The 24,781-nt window shown below is 37.3% G+C and overlaps 2 protein-coding genes across 2 annotated transcripts; one reads left to right on the forward strand and one right to left on the reverse strand.

Moving 5' to 3' along the window:
• Positions 1 to 1,100: 1,100 nt before the first annotated feature.
• On the forward strand, positions 1,101 to 17,476 carry LOC106959831 (hemicentin-1-like). The gene is made up of 19 exons (XM_015052640.1): positions 1,101 to 1,168; positions 1,248 to 1,556; positions 2,836 to 3,117; positions 3,228 to 3,494; positions 4,068 to 4,142; positions 7,240 to 7,533; positions 9,116 to 9,397; positions 9,485 to 9,748; positions 10,856 to 11,125; positions 11,800 to 12,051; positions 12,151 to 12,426; positions 12,508 to 12,759; positions 12,870 to 13,145; positions 13,700 to 13,951; positions 14,064 to 14,339; positions 14,663 to 14,914; positions 15,048 to 15,332; positions 16,360 to 16,614; positions 16,865 to 17,476. The coding sequence occupies exons 1-19, from the start codon at positions 1,114 to 1,116 to the stop codon at positions 16,951 to 16,953; spliced, it is 4,563 nt and encodes a 1,520-aa protein (XP_014908126.1). The 5' UTR covers positions 1,101 to 1,113; the 3' UTR covers positions 16,954 to 17,476.
• A 3,647-nt stretch (positions 17,477 to 21,123) lies between these two features.
• pafah1b3 (platelet-activating factor acetylhydrolase, isoform Ib, gamma subunit) lies at positions 21,124 to 24,676 on the reverse strand. The gene is made up of 5 exons (XM_015052834.1): positions 24,212 to 24,676; positions 23,811 to 23,900; positions 22,910 to 23,026; positions 22,630 to 22,752; positions 21,124 to 21,770 (listed from the first exon to the last, which is right to left on the reverse strand). Exons 1-5 carry the CDS (start codon positions 24,290 to 24,292, stop codon positions 21,510 to 21,512), a joined length of 672 nt encoding a protein of 223 aa, XP_014908320.1. The 5' UTR covers positions 24,293 to 24,676; the 3' UTR covers positions 21,124 to 21,509.
• Between the last annotated feature and the right edge of the window lie 105 nt (positions 24,677 to 24,781).

The following is a 24,781-nucleotide window of genomic DNA, read 5'->3' on the forward strand; positions in this document are numbered from 1 at the left end:
GATTAGCACAACGTTGCATTCTTTTTAGACTTCTCTGGTCTGTAATGGAGACTTGAATTTAACGCTCCATTTCAACCAAAGGTTTGTAGTGCGCTTCCTAACCAGACGCTGCAAAGCGTCCGGTCCATAACTCTTCAACACGCTGTCAGCTCTCGGTCAGAAAGACGCATTTAGTTCAGAGACCATGAGATGATATTCAGAAAGGATTTTTTAAATTAATTGGTTTCAGTTGCCTGAGACTAAATCTTTGCGTAAAGTCTATAATGTCTGCCCATGTGACTTGTTTTTATTATTTGTTTGCTTACCTTTAAACACAGATTTAAATATCGTAATTTTTAAACTGAGCAGTAATTTTACATCCATGGAAACTCAAATGTAATATTTAAAACTTCAATACATAAAATCAATTATTTAACAATAGTTTAGGTGTTTAATTTATTTTTAACATTGTATTTTTATACATTTATGCTAGGGGTGCCCGAGTCTAGTTTTCCAGAGCTACCATCTGCATCTTTAGATGGATTCCTTCTGTAACACACCTGGACCATTGACTCATTATAAGCCTCTACAGAACTGAATGAGGGAAGTCAACCTTTTGTCTGGGGTGTGTTTTAGCAGGGATGCCCTCCTGATTTGTACCGTCAATGTGGCCCGTTGAGGGTGGCCAATATGCTGAAGTGGCCCTTGGTGAAATTGAGTTTGACACCCCTGCTCTAAGGTGTACGGAAAGGGTCAAATATCTGTTGAGATGAAGACTCCAGCAACACTTGAACTAATAAGAAACAACTTCATCAGCTAAATAACACATTGTTGGTGACCAGAAATCCAAATTTCAACATGTGTTTTCAGGGCGAACTATGAGCCTGGCCCCTTTGCAGCCCATTATCACCCACATGCCTTCTGCCATCGTTTATCTTTGAACCGAACTTCACCCATTATTGCAAACAAAATTTTTTCACCTTTGGTAAATTTGTCATAACTTAACACAAAATAGCTAAGACCACCTGCAGATAAGATGTGAGGGGGCAGGTTTATGGGTCGGGGGCTGGACACAGTGGAAAGGTATAGCAAACCCGAAATGAGAAAAAGTTTGTCAGACCACTGAAAACAAAAATGGAGCAAAGAACCTGCAGAGCTTCAATAGTTGTTCTTTTGACTTTACTTCAAGGTACATGGTAAATAGTATGCTAAAAATGTTAAAGTGAGATTTATGTGTAGGATGTTTAGTTAATTTTCTGCTTTTGTAGGTTTTCTCTCCTGTGATGCTGTGGAGATTCAGCCCTCCAGGAACCCAGCGGTTGTGGGGAGCACAGTGACGCTGTCGCTCACTCCTTCTGTGTCTCTGACCAGTGGAAACTGGGCAGTGGATGAAACCTTCATCCTCACGTGGCTCGGGGAGCAGCAGGCAGTTTTTCCGGGCTACAGCGGCAGGGCTTCTGTGAATGTGACCAGTGGAGCGCTCACGCTGCGCGCCCTCACCGTCAGCGACTCAGGGCTCTATCAGGTGCAGAGCGGCCACCCGCTGCTGAAGGCCAGTGTTTTCCTCACTGTTGTAGGTGAGAATATGCTGGAAGTGTTTACGTTTTATAATGTCTCCCCTTTTATACGTTTACATGTAAACTGTCTATATTTGAACCACCCAAGGTGATATAATTATAAGTATTTCATAACAGTAAGTTGAGGAGAAAAAGTGCTGATGAATTTTCATTGGAACAGGTTTCTATTGTTATGAAAACGCATTCCAGCAAATTCTTCAAAGAGGGAGGAGATTTACAGGAATTCATGTTTCTGTTTTGTGATATTTACCTGCGGTCATAAACCGGCTCACGCTCAGGTGTCATGGAGACGAGACTGTGCCCTCTGGCTAGTTCCAGTGTCAACATTCACCCTTTTCCTTTGTGTTGCTGTGCACTCGAACATATACTTTCACAGAACATTTCAAGGAATAAGTAACAAGAGAAAAGCTGTCCAGGTTTGAATTTCCGAGTGAGCAAAACAAATCTATGCACTTGAAAACTTTACTGTGATTTTTCAGCTCAAAATAATATCATGTTATGGTATTTTTACTAAGTATTCTTTAGGATCAAAGTGTTTCTTTTTGACCAATCATATTTAAGATTGAAGAGTCAATACTTTCAATAAGGCATTGAACAATGAATACTTCATATATAAACTACCTGTAATATATAGCTCTAGATATAAAACTGAAAGAGTTCTCAGGTTAACTAAAAGTTGCTTGTGATATTTAATTCTTATTTGAAATTAATGGTTTTAACCTTTATCTTAAAAAAGGCGCTTTGTGAAAAAAAGTCTTGAGCTTCAGCTATAAGTGGTTCTTTATAATTTTGCAAAATATGACTAAAAATAAATTAATGTTTTTAATTAGAATTCTATTAAACACTGATTTTTGCTATTTTTAGTTTGTTTTCAATAACCGAATTTCAATTTTTGCTTTATTACCGTAAAATAATAAAAACGTTTGATATTTTTCTTAATTGTAAAACATATCCACAAAGATAAAATGTTGGTTCTTTAAAAGTGAAAACAGATTTATTGTAGCAAATATTAATCAAATATGACAGCTTACATTGTTTTTTTTTATTTCAAAAAGTCATGTAGCATTAGAGGCTGCAGAAAAAGTTTTTTTTAACTGGACTGAAGGTTGCAGACTTTTGCTTTAGATCAATGTCAGCAACACCAGCAGAAATTTTAAACTCCTTAAATTAAAAGACTGCTTAATAAATAACATCTTAACTTTTATTTATTATCTTTAGGCTGATCCAGTTTCTCCTATAAAGTAAATTTGTGGACAGTTTCTCTATTTTCCTCCCACAGAGCCCATTTCCAACGTGACCCTCAGAGTAAATCGGAGCGATCTGATAGAGCATCAAGCCTCAGGCCTCATCAGCTGCTCCGTCTCTGCCGGATCTTCTCTCTCTTTCCGCTGGATGAACGGCAGCTCTGAGGTCACAGCCGCTGACAGAGTTCAGTTCACCGACGGAAACTCCTCTCTCAATATTGTCAGAGTGAGCCGCTACGATTCAGGACCATTTAGATGTGAAGCATTTAATCCTATCAGTAATGGGACCAGTGATTCAGTAAACTTCACTGTCAGCTGTGAGTTGGCTTATTGTTGATTTATGTCTACACAGCCAGTTGTTTTACTCTGAAAAGTGCTGATTTCGAGTATATTCGTCTTCCTGCTCATTTATTTGTCACTTCCTCAGACGGCCCGGATAACATGCGCCTCACAGTGAATGGACTGAACGCCACTGTCTTCTCTGCTGGGTCCAATCTGAGCATGCTCTGTCTGGCAGAGTCCAACCCTCCTGCTCAGCTTCAGTGGGGCTTCAGGGGAAATCTTGTGAATGCTACAGGGACAATGTTGGAGCTTTTCCACGTCAGACCGGACCAAAGTGGTCCATATTCCTGCCTGGCCTTCAACAGCCGCACAAACCTGTACAACAATGTAACAACACACATCACAATATCGAGTAAGTTTCTCCTTATTTTAGAGATAAAAAAAATATAATAATATTTTCATAATTCATAGTTTTCTTCTTGGATTAGTTTGAGTCAGGGGGCTTTAGGAGAACACCTTTCAGGTAGACCACTGTGTTTTTAAAATGGACATAAATCTGGTTTTCTGAAGATTATTAAAGGAGTTCTCAAGGTCCTTTATGATACACACTGGCAGCATATGATGGAGCTAAACATGTTTTATTTGTTTTCTATTTAAAATCCCAGCAACAGCATGTGATAGTCAGCTCATGCTCTAAAGCCAGGAATCCATTTGAAACTTGTTCTACTCAGATTCATGAACACATGATAAGAATTTTCAAGACTAATAATGTCCATAATTTACTCTACAACATTAGGCCCAAAGCACATGCATTAAATGCATTAATAAACTTCCGTATTGCAGATGATGTTTGTATATCTACCCCTTCATATTGAAAAACTATTATTCTAAAATATTTCTGTATGTGGTTGGTTTCAGAATTCATGTTCAGCACTTTATTCAAATATGAAGATTAGGTTGTAATTATTGCTTTATTCCTGCTCAGGGTCGGAACGACTGCAAGCCAACGTTTTCCTTCTTCCTCTGCTGTTGTTGGCTGGATTCGCTTTGCCACTTTCAGGCAAGTTGTCAATATTTTTTTTACTATAAACCTTTTAAAAATATGAACATTGTCAGTTTAAAATGTGATATTGGACATGTTTTTCCTTTTTCATTTTCAACAAGATAATTTGTCCTCCTTTAACCAAATAAAGCCTAATACAATCAGAAGTGCTGAAAAGATTTAGAGCAAATGGACGTGTTACTAATTTTAGTCAAGAGTCAAATGAATTAAAATTGCTAAAGTTTTTAAAATAGAAACATGTCCTATGAATGATTTCCATTAGCAATTTAACAAATAACTATAATTTTATTCTGTTTTACAGGTCATTGTGGCTATTTCAGTCTCTAGATGACTCAATCAAGAAACGCTGCACCATCTCGATTTTTCATGTGGATAATTTGTTAAGGATTTGAAGGAATGGGACACACATTTACAAATAAATGGGAAAATCTTAATTTAATCATTTAGCTAAATTTAAATAAAACAAGGTGACATTACCATCTGGTTTGTACATATTCATGTTATCAATACATTTATTCTGCTAAAATTGCTGCAAGTTTTAATACGTTTTCATGAGTTTCCAGTGTCTTAGGTTCTGTTTTCTAGTTCCTTTTGATACCATTTTGATAACATTTTCAACAACAAAAATTACTCAGATATGTCATAAATACCTTTTAAAGTTGTTAATTTTATTATCTTTGCTTCAGATATTTCTAATGCATCTTTGATCCTTTCCAGTTTAATCATTCTGTGAATAATGAGTGTAAAACATTTTCAATAAACCCAATATTATGTCAGGTCAAAAACTTTGTGTTAACTTGGATTTCTTCTTTTATAAATACAGCCACAGGTAAAAGATGATTAATTTACATATTTTGTGTTGTGTTTGTTTTTCTTTTTCAAAAGAAAAATTAATATGCCAAAGTGAGTTAAGCAAAAAAAAAAGAAAAGAAAAAAGTTGACGACAGTTATGAGAAATCTGAGGAACATAAGTGGTCTCAAACTACAGTTTTCAAGAGTCAGAGTCCTGCAATTTTTCAATGAATTGAATTAAATAGTAAAACTGTCTCACTAGCTGTCAGGATTAGCGGTTATGAGGTGGTGAGGTAGATGCAGCAGACCCACCTGGTTATGGTGAGAAATTATGATTCAATGACGATTGTACTCAAATACCCAAAATCCAGGCAGCACAGAGTGAGCAAAGCTAGGAGCAAATCTCTGGTAGTAAATGAACAAACGTCAACTGACTTGACAGCAGACAAGATGACAAGTTTCACAGGTGTGTTTAAATACACAGGGAGACAATCAGAGGAAACAAGGAACAGTTTGTAGACGGGACAAGGGTTAGACGGGACAACACAGTGACTCAACAGAACACAGAAACCTAAATAAGTATACAGAAACAACCAAATCCTTACACTAGCATGTAGTCAAGCTTCAGCACACCTGGCCAAAAATTATCTGGTTTAATAACAATTAAAAGAGAATTTATCATTGTACATCTTTTTCACAATTATGCACAACTTTATGTTCATGTTTCATATCAAATTACTATAAAACAAACTAAAGTTTGAGACTCTAATGAGACAAAACATAAAAAGTGTCAGAGTTTGAATACTTTCTTGATGTACCATACGTCAAATGCTTTTTACTCACAAAAAATCCCATTTTTCTCTCTTTGCTCCTTGATAGTGATATAGGATGTGTAAATCCACATCCTATATTTGACGCTGATGCCCAGCCACTCTATAGAGGAAACTCATTTCAGCATCTACATTCACTAATCCACTTGTACAATCTGCCACATAAAAAACCAACAATAAAACAGCCAATAAGACTTCATGAGTAAAAACACAAATTCAAAATAATAAATCCAGAGCAGCAGGTGCATTACCAGCCACTCCTTTTGTCCCTTAATCACAGACATCAAACAGTCTTTTCAAGTCATTGCCAACCATTGTGGCTATCTGTTTGCTCAAACCCTTTTGAGCTCTGTCAATATACAGAAAGAGACTCCAAGCACAAAAGTCATATGAGATACTTTAACCTTGAATCACTGTTCAATGCATAAACGACACTCCATCGAAAACAAACTAACTCATTCAACTTATTGAACCATTTTATTCTAGGAGCAATGGGAAGGTCTGTTCATAGACAAATATGATATCACTGTGGGTTTGTGGTTATAGTAAACAAAGCAAGGGGAAGGACATGGCCACTAAGAGACAGGAACAGTCCGGTGACCTCTAACAAGGCCTGTCAACGTTTAATATGTTCAGGTCAGTTCTTCATTTTATGGCTGGACAACTCAAATGCCATCCAGAATTTATTGTTTGAGATTTAAACAATTTAGCATTACTTACAATTTCTTTATTAAATATGTTTCACATTTATTTTAACTTTCCTGTTTCAGCACTAATTTCATCATTAAGTTGCTTGTAAGAAAATAAGCTCACATCTGAAGACTTTTGACATGTTATGCCACCATTCTGCGATCACATGGCTCAAAGTGATCTCTCAAAATAACCCCACGTGAGGCTTTGGTTGATTAAAAGTTGAAAAATGACGAACATGAGTTTACAGTAAATTGACACTCCTATGTGAGCACCTGTAAAAACTCAGTGCATCAGGGCAAAATAAGGCGTGGCAGGCAGCGACTGTGATGTGCCACTGCAATAGAAGGCTGGGGAAGCATCAAGAGAGCACAGAGCAAATATTTGCTTGTTGAAGAGCTCTGATCTAATAATATCTCCAGGTTTGGATTTATCAAAGCAGCAGTTCTGGTTGGAAAAGAAGTAGCTGGGGAGTAGAATGGAGTCTCCGTTACTGTTTTTCCTAATCCTCACCACAATAACTTTTACAGGTAAACTTGACTTTTACTTTAACTTAGATTAATGTGCGAAGATTACACCTCACCATTATTTTTAAATTGTGTTAATTTTATGAAATTGAACCATTCATTTGATTAAGGATCGCTCCATCATAAATCAAGACAAAAAATTGGTAAAATTTTTAGAAATACCAATATTAGGGTTTTTATTATTTTTTTCCATAACTAATTAAATATTTAATTAAATTTGACTGATTGTTTAAACTCTCTGATGTGTGTTTCTAGATCCTGTCCACAGCCAAATCATATATCCTTCTGAGAACCCCGTACCACTGCGGAGCAACGTGACCATCATCAGCAATACCAACATTACCTTGGGAACATGGACATTTGACAACAATCTCCTGGCATTAATTTACCCTGGAGGGTTTCGTTTAAGTGCAGCTAAACGTGACAGGTTTATTTATGATTCCAACACATCGTCTCTGACTATAATATCAGCACAACTGGCCGACTCTGGTGTGTACAAGTTAGAAGAAATGGACAAGTTTTCTGTTCAGGTGCAGCTGTCAGTCCAAGGTAAGAATACTCTAACACTTCTTAATGGAGCAGAATGTTAAATAAGACTCTTAGCATATGTGCATGAACACCCTGGACAATGCTATGTAATTAATGCTACAACTCTGAATGAATAGTATTTCCACAGAAGCTATTTGCAATTCAAACCATCTGCATTGACAGGGAAACATTTAGTTCCAGAGTAGAAATAACACTTTGCATTTGGTAATAAATCAACCAAGCAAACCAAAACACAATAACAATCGTTTAAGCCCCAAATCCAGTGTTTTAGCACCAGATAAAACTTCAAATGAGAGACAAATGCAGCTTTTGAATGAATTATACCAAAACGACAGCAGCCTTTGGATATTCGAGACTGCTGTCAAGATATTGTTCTCAACTTTTGTCTTTTTGGAGGACACACATCTAACAGGGAAACTGGTCAGGACCAGAGTCATTGTTTAAATGTATTTCCCTAATTTGTCAAAAATGTTACTGAGCCAGGACTGTGTGTTTGTGACAAAAGAAAAGACTTGTTTTATCTTTTTAATGAGCATACATGTAATATTGCTTTCTCTTTTGCTTTACTCTGTTTGCTTAAACTATGCACAACAATTACATGATTAAACATTAAATGAGATCATGTTTCAATGCTTTAAACTTTGTTATTTAAGTAAAACCTTTATGACTGATTGAAAAAACAGGTTCCCAGCAAAAACAAGATCAAAAAAGAGAAAATGTTAGTTATTTTCAAACCCCAAAAATATCAGTAACTTCACCACATCTTAAAAATTAGTCTGTAAAGACCCTTTCTATAACATAAATGTTATTTTCAAATAAGATATTGCATAATACATCAGCCTCCATGATAACATTTCATCCCTAATCTCTAATGATCGCAGACATTTTTCCATCATGAGGTCATACTGCCAGGATAAAAGTTTGTGGAGGGCGGTGTAGGCTAAATGGAAAATGAGAACAACCACACAAAGCCGACTTCCTATACAAAAGTTCTTTTTAATTTATTTCATTTCGAACAATTAGAATTTCACAATTTAACTCAGCTCACTGAGCCTCTCATTTAGGAGATGCAGTAAATTAATTCCAGTGGGAAAAAATAATTTTACAACAGTCTCTTGCCTTTCCTTTTTGTTATATTTTAGTATTTTATCTATTTTATCAACGTGTTTCTAAATGCTTAATATCAACAAAACAATTTATTGCTTCTGGTCTAGATGACAATATTCACTGTCAATATTCCAGTAACAAACAAATAATAAATTTTGACCTGTGACCATGTTTTCCTGACACCAATGAAGAAAATGTTTTTTTTTTTTTTGAAGAACTGCTTGATAAGTCACCATCTGACCCTCCGTTGTGCCTCATGAGACTTAACAAAATAATTTGTGTAAGTTGTAAATCAGGTTGAGGCAAAAAGTTTTGACACAAAATTAGCTAAACTATTAATCAGTAGCTTGCTAAGCTTATCCATATGCATTATTTGCAGTGTTTTGTTACAGCACACAGTAAAATCTCAGATGAACCCTGATGGATGTCTTCAAGCAGATATCAAAACTAAGTAACTTATTTTTTCTCTCTGCAGAGCCAATTTCAAATGTGACTTTATCAGCACAAAGGACGGATCTGGTGGAGTTCAACGATACAGCGGTCTTTGTTTGCTCAGTCTCCACCGGGACGTCTTTGTCTTATAAATGGTTGGCAAGAAACTCAGAAATATCAACTGGAGCAGGTGTGCTGCTCAGCAATGGCGGTGCCAATCTTAGCATAGCCGGGCTGACCCGCTATGACGAGGGACCATACAGGTGCAATGTGTCCAATGGACTTGGATATAATGTCAGCTCACCTATTCATCTGAACGTCAGCTGTAAGTTTCATTGAAAATAAAAATGCACGGGATCCTCCTCAAGTAATTGCGACATGAACATGAAATATTTTTTTGTTGTCTCATCAGATGGACCAAACAATGCAACCATGACAGTCGACCCCGTGAAGCACACGTACAGATCAGGGTCGAACATCACACTGTGGTGCTCCGTGGAGTCCAGACCCACAGCAATGGTCCAGTGGATGTTGGATGGAGTCAACCTTAACAAGTCTGGGTTACAGCTTCACCTGCAGAACGTCAAAGAAAACAACACAGGAACCTACAAATGTTTGTTTCACAACACGGTCACAATGAGGTTCAGCAGTGACAGTACAGTGATACGGGTGATGGGTAGGTTTTCTCTCTTTGTTTAACTTTAGTTCATATTAGATTAACGTGCTCAGGTCTGGAGGCAGGTTATGTTTTTTCCTGTAAACTGGAAGTATGTAAATTAACTAATCTGACACCAAATTGAGTTGGTTGCAGAAATAAGAACCCTGCTACTGACACAAACTTGTACTGTAAAACATGAAACTGAGGTTTGTAGTCTTTGGAGGTCAAAGTAGATGGTGTAGAATCCCATGCAGGTCATAATGACTAAGGTTTCTGGGTCATGAGAAATAGCTGAAAGAATCACTTAAACAGTCACAAGAAGACACGACTTTTCAGTCCTCTGAGTCATTTTAGGTCATTCTGACTTGTCACATGTGACTGTCCTCTGTAATGAGGGTGAAGCGTGTACTGCAGAACTTCCTTTTGGGTGATGGGACATCAGCTTTTGTTTATTCTTTACATTGGTTTGAACACTCCGCCCTACATTGTACTGCGTCCACCACACGTTCCATCAGTCGTTGTTTATTTAGGCATTTTATCCATTAGGTTAACCAACATCCTTCTGTGTCTAACACAGATTTATGGTATGAGAAGCTCCAGCATATTGTTTCCTTTCTTCTTTGAACTAAACCAGATTTTTGTGACTGACCAAAATGACGTTAGACACTTTTTACAAAGAATGTTTTCTCCCTGAGCCGTTTGCTTTTGTGCTAAGCTAACATTAGCACTTTTACCCTGTGATTTGATATGACTAAAATATTATTAATTCACTTCCAGTTAAACATGTAAGAACAGAACATACTGAAAATTTTATGCTGCTTCTTGAACTGTGTTTTGCTTTGAACACCACGAGGTTTAGTAATTTGTGCTTCAACTCTCAACACTGCTGTTTAAGATATTTAAGCTCAATGCAGAGTAGGTCACATGACACAGAGAGCACATCTCTTGAGTCTTAGGTGACTGATACTAATTTTTAAATGTTCTTTTAACAAATAAATGTTTGTTATGAAAACTGTAAATGCAGACGTACTGGATTATAATGTCAAATTGTCCAAAAACACATAGAATAATTTAACTCATTCATATGTGTATATTCAAGCTACCTCTTTGCTCCTTCTCTAACAGATCCGATATCAGCAGTGGTCATGAGTGAGGCTAAAGGACCAGCAGTACTAGATGAGGCATTTAGTCTCCAGTGTGAAGCGACTGGACTTGTTGGCAGCATCCAGTGGTGGAAAAACGGCAGCCTAATAACTCCTGATAATAGAACTACGTTTGGCAACAAGACTCTGACGCTCAATCCAGTCCAGCTTTCTGATGGTGGAATCTACATGTGTCACGTTTTTAATCTCGTGAGCAACTTGACCAGCGACGCCTTCGCTGTTGTAGTGAACTGTAAGAAACAGATTTTTATTCTTTATTAGTCAAAATTAATCAAAGGCAATTATGTGAAAAGGTGTTTGTCTCCTTACAGATCTAATCTGTTCGTGCTATTTTAAAACAATAAATTATTCAGATATCAGACAAAGAAAATAGAAAAGGGCAGATTTCAAACGAATATGTTGTGTATCAAGGGGAAAAAGCTGTTCAAACTAAATATACTCATAAATCTGAGTACACTATCAAGTCTACTTCCGAGTCGGAGCAAGAACAAAACAAAGTTCTTTAGTGGCCTAGTCAAAGTCCTGACTTAATTGTAATTGAGATGCTGTGGCATTGTCAGTAATTACAAATGCTTGATGGTAGTGTTGCCCAAGCTTATCAAATGGTGGCTCAACCATTTGATAAGCTTGCAAAGCAATAACTTTTTCTTATCAGGCCAGGCTACATTTTATATTTATTTGGGATATATTTATCTGATATTCAATTTATTTGATAAAACGTTTAAATGTGACTAAAAATCAAAACTAGAAAAAATATGTAAGGGGAAAATGTGCTTTCACAGGACTATAGATAATAAATATCAATCATTTTGTAAAGTAAATGCTTACACACATGTAACTAGATACTTGCTTTGAGAAAAGATGCTAAATGTCTATAAGGCCAATCCAGTTATTGTATCTTTACAGATGGACCAATGAAGCCAACTGTAATGGGACCAAATGTGGTGAAGTCAGGAAACACTGCTACCTTCAATTGCTCAGCAGAATCTGTTCCACTGAGTCTCTACCAATGGTACTTCAATGGTTCTGTGGTCTCCAACATGTCTGAGTATACAACACCCTCACTCACCAAAGACATGAGCGGGTACTACATCTGCATGGCCTTAAACACCATCACAGGGAAGAACAGCACTGCCAGCATAATGCTCAGAGTTGTTGGTGAGATTTAGATTGATATTTTATTTTCTGTTTTTCTTGGGAAGAAAAACAACCAAAAAGAACTTTAACAACTGTGAATTTACTTTTTTTTTTTTTTAGATCCGATACGAAATGTTCAAGTCGAAGCTCAGATGAATCTTGCTGTTGAAGGTCATCCTTATAATTTAACCTGCAGAGTAAATGAAACTTTTGACCATATTTACTGGATGAGAAACGGTGAAAAACTGAATCCTGACAACAGAACTACAATCCTCATGGAAAATATGACAATGAGTTTCATGAGCATGCAGCGAAATGACACTGGAAACTACACATGCCTGGCTGCTAATGCTGTAGGAAACATGGCCAGCAAACCCTTCATGCTCCTGGTCAACTGTAAGTAAAACATGATGATGACAATGAGCTCTTTTGTCATCCTAAAGCTGTCAACAGCTAAGATTATGTCAATGTTTTCAGATGGTCCAGATATGCCAGTCATCATGGGACCAAGAGCAGTACAGACAGGGGACAATGCCACACTCAGATGCCATGCAAAGTCGGTGCCTCCAAGTCTCTACCAATGGCACTTCAATGGTTCTGTGGTCTCCAACATGTCTGAGTACATGACACCTCCTCTAACACAAGACATGAGCTGGAAGTACACCTGCATGGCCTTAAACACCATCACTGGAAAGAACAGCAGTGCCAGCATGATGCTCGCAGTTGTTGGTGAGACTTGCCTGGAGATTTTCAAATTTATATATTCCTTTTCTTTATTATTTACTGAGATGATGTGTAATCCAAAAGCTCAACTGTTGTGGGTGGTGCTCTGTTTTCAGATCCAATACAGAGTGTGGAAATACAAGCTCAGATGAATTCTGCCATGGAAAATTATTCATATAATCTAACGTGCAACGTAGTTGGGCCTGCTGATTATATCTACTGGATGAAAAGTGGTAATCTGCTGCTTGCAGACAACACAACCATTTTCGATATGAACAACAAGACAGTCATGTTCCTGGCATTGAACAGTTCTGACAGTGGACAATACCAATGTGTCGCAGTAAATGCTTTGGGAAACATGACAAGCGCTGACTACACGCTTCATGTCATCTGTGAGTATGATACTTAACTCTCACTAAGTCATACATTCTTTGATAATAGTTTTAAACATTTATTTTTTTCTTGGAGCGTATCACGTAATATCTTGTCAATAATCTAATGAAACATTTACATTTTTAAATTAGTGTACAATAGTCAATATTCATTTTTTGAACAATTCTTATCCCAATAATAAACTTGCGCGCTTCCATTCTTCTTTGTTTGTAAATGTTTTGTCTAATTTAGACATATACAAGTCCCAAAAATACACCAACAAGAAAGTTCTCAAAGCCTTATTTTTAACATTGTTATGAGTGAATTTAGCAGGATTGTCTCCACCCCCAAAATGCCATTACAAAGACTGGAGAACTAATATTTTGATTCTCTTGAGTTTCTCCTACAAGCTTGGTAAAGAATCTGAATGCAGTCCAATATCAAACCACCAGATGTCACCAATCTCTCACACACTGTCATGTTAGATGACTTAGCTTTGTAATTTTAGAAGATAAAATATAACAAGTGCATTGTTTATGAGGTTAAAAGTTTTTAAACTTATCTGTATACACAGATGGACCAAAGATGCCAACTATCTCAGGACCAAAAGCAGTGAAGCCAGGAAGCAGTGCAACACTTTCCTGCTACGCACCATCATACCCACCAAGTTTCTACAGATGGTACTTCAATGATACTCTGGTTTCCAACATGTCAAAGTACATGACACCTCCTGTCACTGAAGAGAAGAGTCTAAAGTACACGTGCATGGCCTTCAACAACATCACAGGGAAGAACAGCAGTGCCAGCATAACAATCACAGCTATTGGTAAGATGATGTAGATCCAGGTTTTTATGTTTATGTAAAACAAACACAATTTGATCAACGTCATTAACCAAAGGCCAGTTTTTAACTATTTTGTGTACTGTTTCCTTTTCAGCATCAATTAAAAATGTACAAATAGATACACTAACATCGGATGCCATGGAAGGTCACTCATATAATTTAATGTGCAATGTAACTGGAGATGTGGATAATATTTACTGGATGAAAAATGGTGAACAAATTCATCAAGACAACAGCACTGTTTTCTCTATGGACAACAAGACAGTCAACTTTATGCCAGTAGATCGTTATGATGCTGGAGACTATGTATGCATGGCTGTGAATCCCGTTGGAAACCTGACGAGCAGCGCTTACCTGCTTCAGGTCATCTGTAAGTGGAATATTTAAATTCGTGTATTTATGTACTGACAATTTCTATTCTATTGTGCATGATACAAAGTTATCCTGTTTTACATTATATCTTACTAAAACTGTATTTTTTGGTCAGTTAGAACCACAAATAATATTTCTATTTGCTAAATGTCTGAAAAATAGGAGAGAGAAGACTTTTGCTTACACAACTGAGCTAGTAACAAGAAAACTTTGGGTGTAAGTTAGTAAGAAAAAAAAAAGGCTCTCAGCTGTACGTAAATATCACACTTTAAAAACTGAGGAAATAAAGACGTTTTCAATGTAACTCTTGATGTTTTGCAGTTGGACCAGATGAACCCATAATTCATGGGCCAGAGTTTGGGGAAGCAGGACGCAATGCGGTCTTCAACTGTTCTGCCGCATCGATGCCTCCCAGCACCTACAGTTGGTGGTTTAATGACTCCTTGATGGCCAATACCTCAGAGTTCACAGCTGGGCCGCTTTCTTTCAACATGAGTGGCACATATACATGTGTGGCCCACAATCATGTGACAGAGAAGAACAGCACAACCTCTAAAATGCTCGCTGTCATAGGTATTAAGTCCTAAATTAAAATGAATAATAACAAAATTGACATTTTAACATACTTTATTCAAATATAACAATGCTGACTATGATGCTTAATCCCTATGTATATCCTATTTTTTTTTCTCTTTTGAATTTGCAGAGGGAATAGATTCAGTGATGATTCAAAACAACTTGACTCCAATAAGCAATGAAAATTTTACCCTCACATGTCGCGTTGTTGGGCCCTATGACGCCCTCTACTGGATGAAAGATGGCATGCAGCTCAGCCTGAATGCCTCCGATCCAGCCCCATCCTTGTACATTACTGAAGACAACATTCTGCACTTCACCCAGCTGACAACACAGAGTAACGGGGCCTATCAGTGTGTCGCAACCAACAAGGCTGCTCTGCATAAGAGTCAACAGTACAAACTTCTTGTTCACTGTAAGTATCACAGAAAGTTGAGTGTTTTTTCTTTTATAACTTTTAGAAAATGTGAATTGTAATCTATGCTGAATCATTGACATTTTTAGTTTTGTATTCATTCACCAAGTACTTCATTGGGTTTATGTTGCCTTTTATCTCTAAGACAGACTTTATTCTTTAAATTCAACAAGGTGTCAGAAATCCTCTTGTGAGACTTTAGTCCATATAAAGACAAAACTAACAAAGGTCATTTGGGGACAGAGGAAGAACATTTTGAGATAATTTAGCTGCTTTGACGTAGTGCATCATCCTGCTGCAAGCAGCCATAGAAAAATGGATACATTGTGGTCTTTAAAGGATGAACACAGTCAGCAAAAATATACCTCAGATTTTAATGACTATGCTTGCAGGTTGTTTAAATTAAATTCCAACACTACAGTCTGAATGTTGAATGGTGAATATGTGTGAATAGTTTTGTGCTCTTAGCTAAAAGAACCAGAATCGGAACCAGAATGCTTTATTGTTATTGTATAGAAGAGAAATTTCAGGAGCATCGCCTGGTGTGGTCTTCTGCTTCGAGGTTTGACATGTTGCGCATTTAGAAAATAAATACCTTATATAACTAGTATTTTGCATATTTATATATGTTTTTCTTTAGAGCCTCTCTATCATTTTAAACTGCCCAGTCTGTTGTGGCATCAACAAAGTTTTTTTTTTCCCCCTGTAAATTGGAAATAATCCTTATAGATCAGATTTTTCTGAAGTACTCAGACTAAGATACCATCAGCCATGCCCTCTCAATCCCCTCTCTACTTTGTTATAATGCTCAGCTGCAGCCAAGTATAGATGCTTAAAATCTTTTGAGTTGCTACCTTATGGTTTTGATTGATTTACGTTTAGCGTGTGAACAGGTGTCCCTAACATATTGGCCTGTTGGTGTATATATGGAAGTTGAAAAAGGGGAATTTAAAGTTACTTTGGGGATTTTGTTTCAAAAAACTAAACTACAGTATTAACGTGTTTAACATATTGTTTCTTTTTGCAGATGGTCCATTGAACATGAACATCTCTGGTCCAGGGTCAGCAAAAGATGGTGCCGTTGTGTCTCTGAATTGCACTGTTGACTCTTACCCGGAGTGTGACTTCTACTGGTTCTTAAATAATAAATCATCACTTCTTAAGATAGGATCTGTTGTCAGTTTCTCTGCAACTAGAGGACAAGTAGGGGATTACATATGCGTCGCAACAAACCCAGTGACAAACGTCACAATGACGCAAACTAAATCTTTTGCTATTGAAAGTGAGTAAATCTTACTGGCCCAACCTCCTTATATCGTGTTGTCATGGTAGTGTCAATAGTCTTGGTGAGAAAAGCCAAATTTTTCTGGCTTTTTTTCCCCCCCAAGTTATTCTTAAAAGACTTCACTATAAATTATAACTTTGATATGTACTTGTCAAAGAGGGTGTCAAAGAAATGTGAAAAATTTATAATTATGTAATATTTTTTTTACAATCTATTAACATTTCTGTTTACTCCTGTTGTTTATCAGATCATGCCTCTGCAAACCACATCACAAACAAAGGAGCTGTGCTGCTCATGGGTTTGTGTCCTGTCCTTGTTCACCTGCTGCTCCTTTGAGTCCTGCCCGACGGACCACTGGCTCCCGCTACAAGCCTTCAATCTCACAATATTACTACTGAAATGACACAACAATCTCTGGGTTAAAACTGAATAATTCATATGCTTCTCCAGTTCTGTCACTGTTGTTAATTTTATTACTGGCTTGTACCATGTGCAAACGTGGTACAAGGCATATCTGTACTGTCTTACAGTAAGAGTCATGAGTGCAATCCTTTTAAATAGCCTGCAAATCCTTCAGCACAAATTACAGATTCTTCACACTTAATACCTGATCTTTTTCTTAGATAACCAATTAATTATTAATTAATTATCATATTTAATTTAAGGTAATGTTATTACACACTTATTTACTGGTTTTTACTTGCTAATCAATAAAATAAACAGAAACATTGATTATAGAGACTTTATTGAAGAGGTTATAACAATTTTGTGTTAACATGGACAGCCTGTCTGCAAAATGTAATCAGCACTTTGTTTAAAATGTAAAATATGTATGAAAATAAAAAAAATAAAAAAGTTACTTGATAGTCATAAAGTATGTATTATTACATGCCACAAGGAGGTCTCGTTGCTCAGAGAGGGCTAGATTGATGTTGGAGTTTGGCTTGCTTCGACTTGCACCTCCTCGGGTTCTTGCATATCTCCACGCACTGCTCCCCTAGTTTTTACAACAAATAAATGAATAGAGAAAAAAAAAAGTCATTTATTTGTGGGATATTTAAAATCATGCAGTTTATTTTGTGTTTAAGTAAAACTGTGAGGAACTCACATTGTGCAGGGTCGAACTGGCAAGTTGTTTTTTCTGACCCGTTTCCTGTTGCAGCAGCTGGAGGGGAAAAGAAGAAAAGAGAACGGATTAGGCTAACATACTTTTTTATTTGTAGTATTGGTCTTCAATAGTAGACTTTTCTCACTTTTACAGCGACAGTATCTTTTCTTGTGATTTTTGCCATGGATTGAACGTGAAGTTATCTTATGGAGTCCATCAGCAAAGACTGTAACAAATACAAATGCAAAGTAAAGTAAAAGAGAAATTGAGTTTTATAATTACTGACTATCGACTCTGCATACCGTCAGTATTTGGCCCATCAACCAGCGACTCTTCCTTAATCTGAGAAAGACCTACGAAGAGAAAAAAATATCTATATAATAAAGCATGAAAACATCTCGCAAGAACACTACCAAGATTTAAAAGGACTATAAATGTACATATATAGAGTATATAAATACAGTACCTTGGCCATAGTCAATCAGAATGAGCAATCCAAGCCCAAGCAGCAAAATCTGTTGTGGCCCCATGTTGTTGTGAAGTCAGGATCTTCAGTTTGTTCAGTAAAAGAAATCCGGCTCTTGCTCCTAACTACAATTTCAGGAAAGAAACTAAGATCTACACCAGTCCACCTGGCTCCTTATAAAGGTTGGTGTTGTTTGTGTCTGAAATCATATCCATAGCACATTCATCCCCAGCCAGCAGGATGAAGCCTGTCCCACCCATCATGTTTTGAGAAAGGACATGAACACTTGCCAAGAAATCTTATCTGGTTTGAGTAATAGCTTGTAGCTGTGAGAAAATAGCAGCTTAAACTGACCTGAAATACGAAACCTTGGAATTTTTTCATTAAAAGATTAACCTGTGATCGTATTACTTTTGATTTGTGTATGTTGAAATCATTGATTATAAATTATATTAGTGTGTGCTCATCTTACTTGTTTATTTTTGAGACTTGCTTTAAAGCGTCTGCGACAGACTGGCGACCTGTCCAGGATGTACCCCGCCTCTCGCCCGGAACGTTAGCTGGAGATAGGCACCAGCACCCCTCCCGACCCCACTGAGGGACAAGGGTGTTCAGAAAATGGATGGATGGATGGATGGATGCTTTAAAGCGTCATGTAAAACAAACCAAAAAGAAAACAAGAAAACTGCTTAAGGATACAACTTAAATTTGAGCATGTTTTCAGACCCAGCAGCCACCATGTCGACTGATGTCGGTCGATGGATTTACTGCTGTCATGTAAATCTGACATGGACTTACTGTTACTGAAGTATTGAATTCAAGCTTATGTTTCATTTAACCAGTTAGAATTTCAATAATTTTAGCATTACTTTACAGTGTGAAATAAAATTGTCCTTGATTTCAAAATCTTATGTTATTTTGCTGTTATATCAAAAGACATTGGTTAGCATTTTTAGCCAAAGCTATTAAAACCCATTGCGGAGGTTTTAAAGGACCCCTGTTCTGGACTTCTGGGTCACTTTGATGCATAAACGTGTTTTAAATTGAACCACACAATTACATTTTAGGCTGTTTGCTCATCGTGACTATCCAGCTGAAAGGTGAACCTCGACCGCAGTCCCTACTCCTTTGTACCCTGCAACAGGGTACAAAGGAAGTTTTTCCATGACTTCCCTGTATTTTTCTTCACCCATGTTCCCCTGTATTCTATCTAATTTTCCTTTCACTTCTGAAGAAAAGCCCCAGCACTGCATGACACTGCCACCAGTTCTCCCTAAATAAGGTGTTTTGTTACTGTAATATGTAGACCTAACCAGGAAGTTTATATTTGATCTCTCTATTCCCAACTGGATCTTTATAAGTGCACCATTATGTCTTGGTATATTTGCAGTTGTCCCATACTCCATTCCACTTTCAGAGGACTGAATGGAGCTCTACTAAGTTTTTAAACTTGAGATATTTAACCCTGCTTTAAACTTACAACTTTCTCCCTGACCTGTTCAGAGACATGTTCTCTGTTCTCTAAAAGAAACTTGGAGGACTTTATGGAAAAACTGGATTAATAATGATCTTCAATTACAACTTAGTGTTAATGAGCTCACTAATGAGAAAATTAGAGTTGCACTGGATTTCATGTGGGTAAAACATAAGTGGGCCTTACCATACAGTACATGTGCACTATTTTGGCATTTGTGCAAAATGTTAAAAGTCTGAAGTTTATAGTGTGGATTTTTGAGATATGTAGCTAACAGGGCATAACATGTTCTTGTTTTCAGAAAGGTAAATATCTCTTTAAAACCGTGTCCTGAGAAAAGAACAAAACTGTGCAAGCAAAAGTGCTTCGCTGTGTGTGTACTCTTGCTGAACCTAATGGTTAGCAATCAATCTTGGAGACATGAAAATGCACTGCAGCTTTGGTTCAGTGGCAGTCAGAATGTCAGTTTCAACAAAAAGAGATCAGATAAAATCAGCCAGCCGACACTGAAACCGTTTTGTTTGAAAATTTAATGCATTTCTTTCATTACTTGCACAATTACTCATCCTTGACCATTTCAAGTTTCCGTGGCACCTTGCTTATCCCAGCGGCTCCCAGGCATCATAGTGTGAAGTAAAGCATCTTAAATGGGCGAGCGAGCCATTATGTTGCAGAAAAGTTCAAATTTGAAGCACAAGCAACTAGATGAATCTAATACATTTATGATCACAAGAAATATACAGCCACTAACATGGAGCTCTACTGCCATTACAATACGTGAGGAGAAAAAGGTATAAAGGCAAAGAGGTAACGTGACATGATGTAAAATAAACTGACTGGTAAACTATTCACCACAAAGACAACTTTTTGTTCATTGGACTTAACATATACAAAAGGAAAATAAAATCACAGTAAAGATACAGACATTTTTAAAGCACTGTCTGATTTTGCATCATGAACGATGATTGTTTTCCAGTTTGTTTCTAGAAACTTTCATCAAGATTCCTGGTTCACCATGAAGCAAAGCCATCTTCAATGCTTCGTATACCACCTCAGCTTTTCCTACCACAAAGAGCAAAATCAAATTCGAAAAAAATAAAATAAAATAAAACCAACCCATAGAAATTACTGACACAAAGAAACAAAAGGTCAAGTGAGAGGGTTCGCCGTTTCTAGCATGCATGCAAATTCTGGCACAAATCTGACGGGTTTCAAACCATTTTCCAACTGGGCATTGAATCCAGTTCCGTCAGAAAGGCAGTGTAGTAGTGAAATATTTCATTCATTAATCTATCAGAAAATATGCAGGTTCCTGGAGCAAAAGGGATGAGATGTGCAACACTTATTCAATTACTCTGCAGTGTAATGTTTTGGTCTGAAGAATGGATTCAACTGGAAAGTTGACATAATTCTAACGTCTTCTCAGAGAAATTGAGGATGTGAATTTATCCGATTTTCTTTCACCAGTCCTGTGTGGAGATGCCTTTATCATGTTCATCTGTGTATTTTGTAACAGTGACAATTATAAATTTCATGCAAAAAAAACCTAAAAGAGATGGAATACGAAGCTATAGGGGTTCAAGAAGGACACCGTCTCTCTATAGTACAACACATCTCATCTTTGACTGTATCGTAAACACAAAAAAAACCTTATGGTCCGTTTATCAATAACAGTGGTCACCAACCCTGGTTATAGAGAAGGCTTATACAGATTAAATGATGCTCTTAGCCCTTATAATTAGCTGATTCTATCCAACATCCAAAGCCTTGTAAAGCTGAGGGCAATGCTCTCTGAAAACAGGGACGAAGACCACTGTGGTAGTGTACGCTTCTAAGCCGGATACTCAGTTCTCTGCCGGTTTTTCTAACAGAGACTTGATTTGAGCATGCAGGGGTTCACACACAGCCTGGTATCCGTGAGCAGTCAGGTGAAGGTAGTCATACATATCCTGATGGGAGATGCTTCCATCCGAAAGGACAAAACCTGGATCCACGTTAAAGAAGGAGGCGTGGGACAGAGACGATAAGGCATCCTGGACTAGCTTGTTCACCTCGGCGTTTCGCTCTCGTAGAGGGTTTGGCATTCTACCTCTGGGAAGTACACCCTGAAAAAGAGATGGTGTAATTTCCTGAGCAACTTTAGATAAGTAGATAGACACAGTTATTATATTTACATATGTCAAGAAGTCTGATGGAAAGTTGCTTCTAAACATAACATTAATTTCCACTTCAAACAAATACATGTTCAAAGTATAATAATGATATCCAGCTATCTGATACAATTGTCACATAATATTTCAACTATGTAGGAGAGTGTTTTCATGACAGTGTCTTAAAAATGTTTTAAATGCTTACACACCACCTAATTAGTCTGACTATGGTTAGTTCTATTGAAAGATGAATTAGAAAAAAATTACACTCCACAGGCGTACAGAAACGTAGAAATATATCCTGAATACTTGGAGAATATATTTTTAAGAGGTGTACGCACACCCTGTTAGATTTAATTGTAAAAGACTTTAGAAACCACACTGTTATATGCTTCCTCTTCACAATGGTGTGCTGCTTTGGGTTGGTCAATCACCTAAAATTTCCAAAAAAATACACTAAAGTCTGTGGTTGTAATGTAACAAAATGTAGAAAAGTTCATGAGGTATGAATACTCTTGCAATATACCGCGCTTGAGTACATATTACATGAAAGACCTAAAAGTTTAAAAGGCTGTGAAGCATGCATTCTCTTGACACAATCTCAACTCCCTCTCCAAAACAAATCCAGTGTTAAGCCGCACTGTCTCCAGGAAACTGATGTTTTCAATAATTGAGAAAGCTGAGATGTGACTTAAAGAGGTGACTTAACTTTATAGTTTGATGGTTGTGTGAATTTCATTTGTTTTTTTTTCTCCAGTCATGAAGGTAAGTTGATTAAGCACTTCCTAAGAGGCATTTATCTGGACAAACTTACAAGTACAAGCGTGTGGGCGTTGGGGAGCTTGTTGTGGATGAGTTGGACAATCTCCATGATACCACCGGCAATCTGTTCGGCTGTGTGACCGTGATTGTTTGTGCCAACCCACAGCACCACGACCTGGAGCAACAAAAAAGAGACAGAACACAAAAGGCTGAGCACATGTCACTGATAGTCTGGCGTCATTGTACCTGGAGCTTGGAAATGGAGCACAAGCAGTCTTTTGTGAGCAAAAACAAGCGAGCTCATGTTCTCTATATCCGGCAGGGTTCTCAACCTTTGGACTGATGTTATCCAGTTCGCCATTGGTCAGCCTCCACAGCACATGCTGCGTTGCATCGCCACCGATTCCGAAGTTAAGGCAATGGAGAGGAGAGAACAACTGCCGCCATATCTGTAGAAAAACATATGGGAATTTATCAAAATAGGCTTGCATTTTTGTTTTTTTACTTTATGCATCTTGGCTTACAGTTATATCAGGCACACAGGTTTAGAAACTTTCATTTTAAGGTGCTGAAATGACCACTAAATATAGTGTGCTCATAAATAGCAACTCTGTAATACATAGAAGAAAGTTTTGGGGCAGGTTCAAACAAATTAAATGAGCTTAAATGTAGATCTTTATATAAATTGTCATTTTTCAGGTTTTTACTTCAGCTGTTTTCAGTTGTTTATCAATGAGGGTTCTTTTCCGGCCTTGTGTGGTTTGTCTTCTGTAGAATAAACACTGCTTTGTCTAGAGAAATCAGGTGATTGGTTAAAGCCCTGCAGAATATACAACTTCTTCACATATGAAAAGGTCTATTATACGACTTGTTCTGTTTGCACTGACACTCTCTTTTGACTCATTGTCCATTTGTACTTTAATCTTTGCACAGTCAGGTGTATTAAATTTGTCTTAATCTGACAGAATAGTCTTTTATGTTTCTGTTTTCTGCTATACTATGAATAAGCACTAGTTATCTACAGCTACAGTAAGCTATACATGTCCAGGGATCCTGCATTCGCGTGTTGTTTCTTCTTACAGTGTTCTCTTTCTCCATTTCATTGATGCATCTTGTTTTAATTTCACTACAGCAAACTTGAGCACATAAGTATTCAGTGCAATTACATATTACACATTTTTTAAAATTCTAATTTAAGGTAGAACTGTGGATGAATGTGTCCTGTGATGTTACCCCAAACTGATGCATGAGCTGAACAAGAGAGTCTCCCACAAATACGACATCTGGCTCTCTCTCTTTGCACTCAGAAACAAAGCGGACGTGCTACAAGGAGAGAATATATTTATAATTCGATTACTCACAAACCGTCAAAATTATGCAAACTATAAATACTAAACACAAACAAACAAACAAAACAACATTGCATATTTGGTTATACTTTGGGAGGCTGAGGGTAATTGCTTGGAATAAGACTGGGGTAATGGGTGGAAAAATCTCAGCAGATTAACTAGTAGATGATTGAAATTCAGCATTAGTAAAGGATAGCGTTTACCTTTATTTGCATGGTCTTATATGCATTTAATCGAAATAAATAAATAACCCAATCCTCACGACGGTCACGTTGTGTCACATACCTGAGACATCCACCGTCCATCTCCCTGACTGTCTTCACAGGGAGTGGGTGTGGCGGCTGGGTTTGAGGCTTCTGCGCTCATATTTTTGGTTTTACCTTTCTTAGAACGCGGTCACGTAGCGTTTTGTTTCTGTTTTGTCAACACAACGCACACCAGTCAGCTAAGCGCCAACCGCTGTATGCTACAGAAATCTATGGAGGCTCACAGAATTAGCCACAATAGCTAGCCTACTTGGTAGAGTACAAACAGATGCAGCTTAAAACATAAAAGGCCAGGCACTGAATATGTAAAAAGGCTGTTGTGTGCAGAATGGAGTACGCAAGAGTTTTAAGTAACCCTTACATCCAGAAATAATGATTTAAAATGGCTAACATTAATTAAAAAATATCGATATCTTCCAGTTCCGTTACAGGAAGTCAATTTTTACTGAGTGTGTGCCTGAACCACTGTCCCCAAAGAGCGATAACATCAATATTTCCACGCATTTTCAATTTTAATTTTAATAGTACGGTCAATAAGTGTTTTTAGTTTAATACTGGCATGGAGTTTGTTAAAAATTAGCAAAAATAT

The sequence above is a fragment of the Poecilia latipinna genome, unplaced genomic scaffold (assembly GCF_001443285.1).
Source record: "Poecilia latipinna isolate Pla-1442-1.1 unplaced genomic scaffold, P_latipinna-1.0 Scaffold54, whole genome shotgun sequence".
Taxonomy (NCBI): Eukaryota; Metazoa; Chordata; class Actinopteri; order Cyprinodontiformes; family Poeciliidae; genus Poecilia; species Poecilia latipinna.

Coding starts and splice junctions, on each gene's coding strand:
- LOC106959831 (XM_015052640.1), top strand. CDS start 1,114: ATGGAGCAAAGAACCTGCAGAGCTTCAATAGTTGTTCTTTTGACTTTA. Junction 7,534..9,115: donor GGTGCAGCTGTCAGTCCAAG/GTAAGAATACTC, acceptor TTCTCTCTGCAG/AGCCAATTTCAAATGTGACT. Junction 12,052..12,150: donor CATAATGCTCAGAGTTGTTG/GTGAGATTTAGA, acceptor TTTTTTTTTTAG/ATCCGATACGAAATGTTCAA.
- pafah1b3 (XM_015052834.1), bottom strand. CDS start 24,292: ATGAGCGCAGAAGCCTCAAACCCAGCCGCCACACCCACTCCCTGTGAA. Junction 23,901..24,211: donor ATGGACGGTGGATGTCTCAG/GTATGTGACACA, acceptor CTCTCCTTGTAG/CACGTCCGCTTTGTTTCTGA. Junction 22,753..22,909: donor TGGATAACATCAGTCCAAAG/GTTGAGAACCCT, acceptor TTGTTGCTCCAG/GTCGTGGTGCTGTGGGTTGG.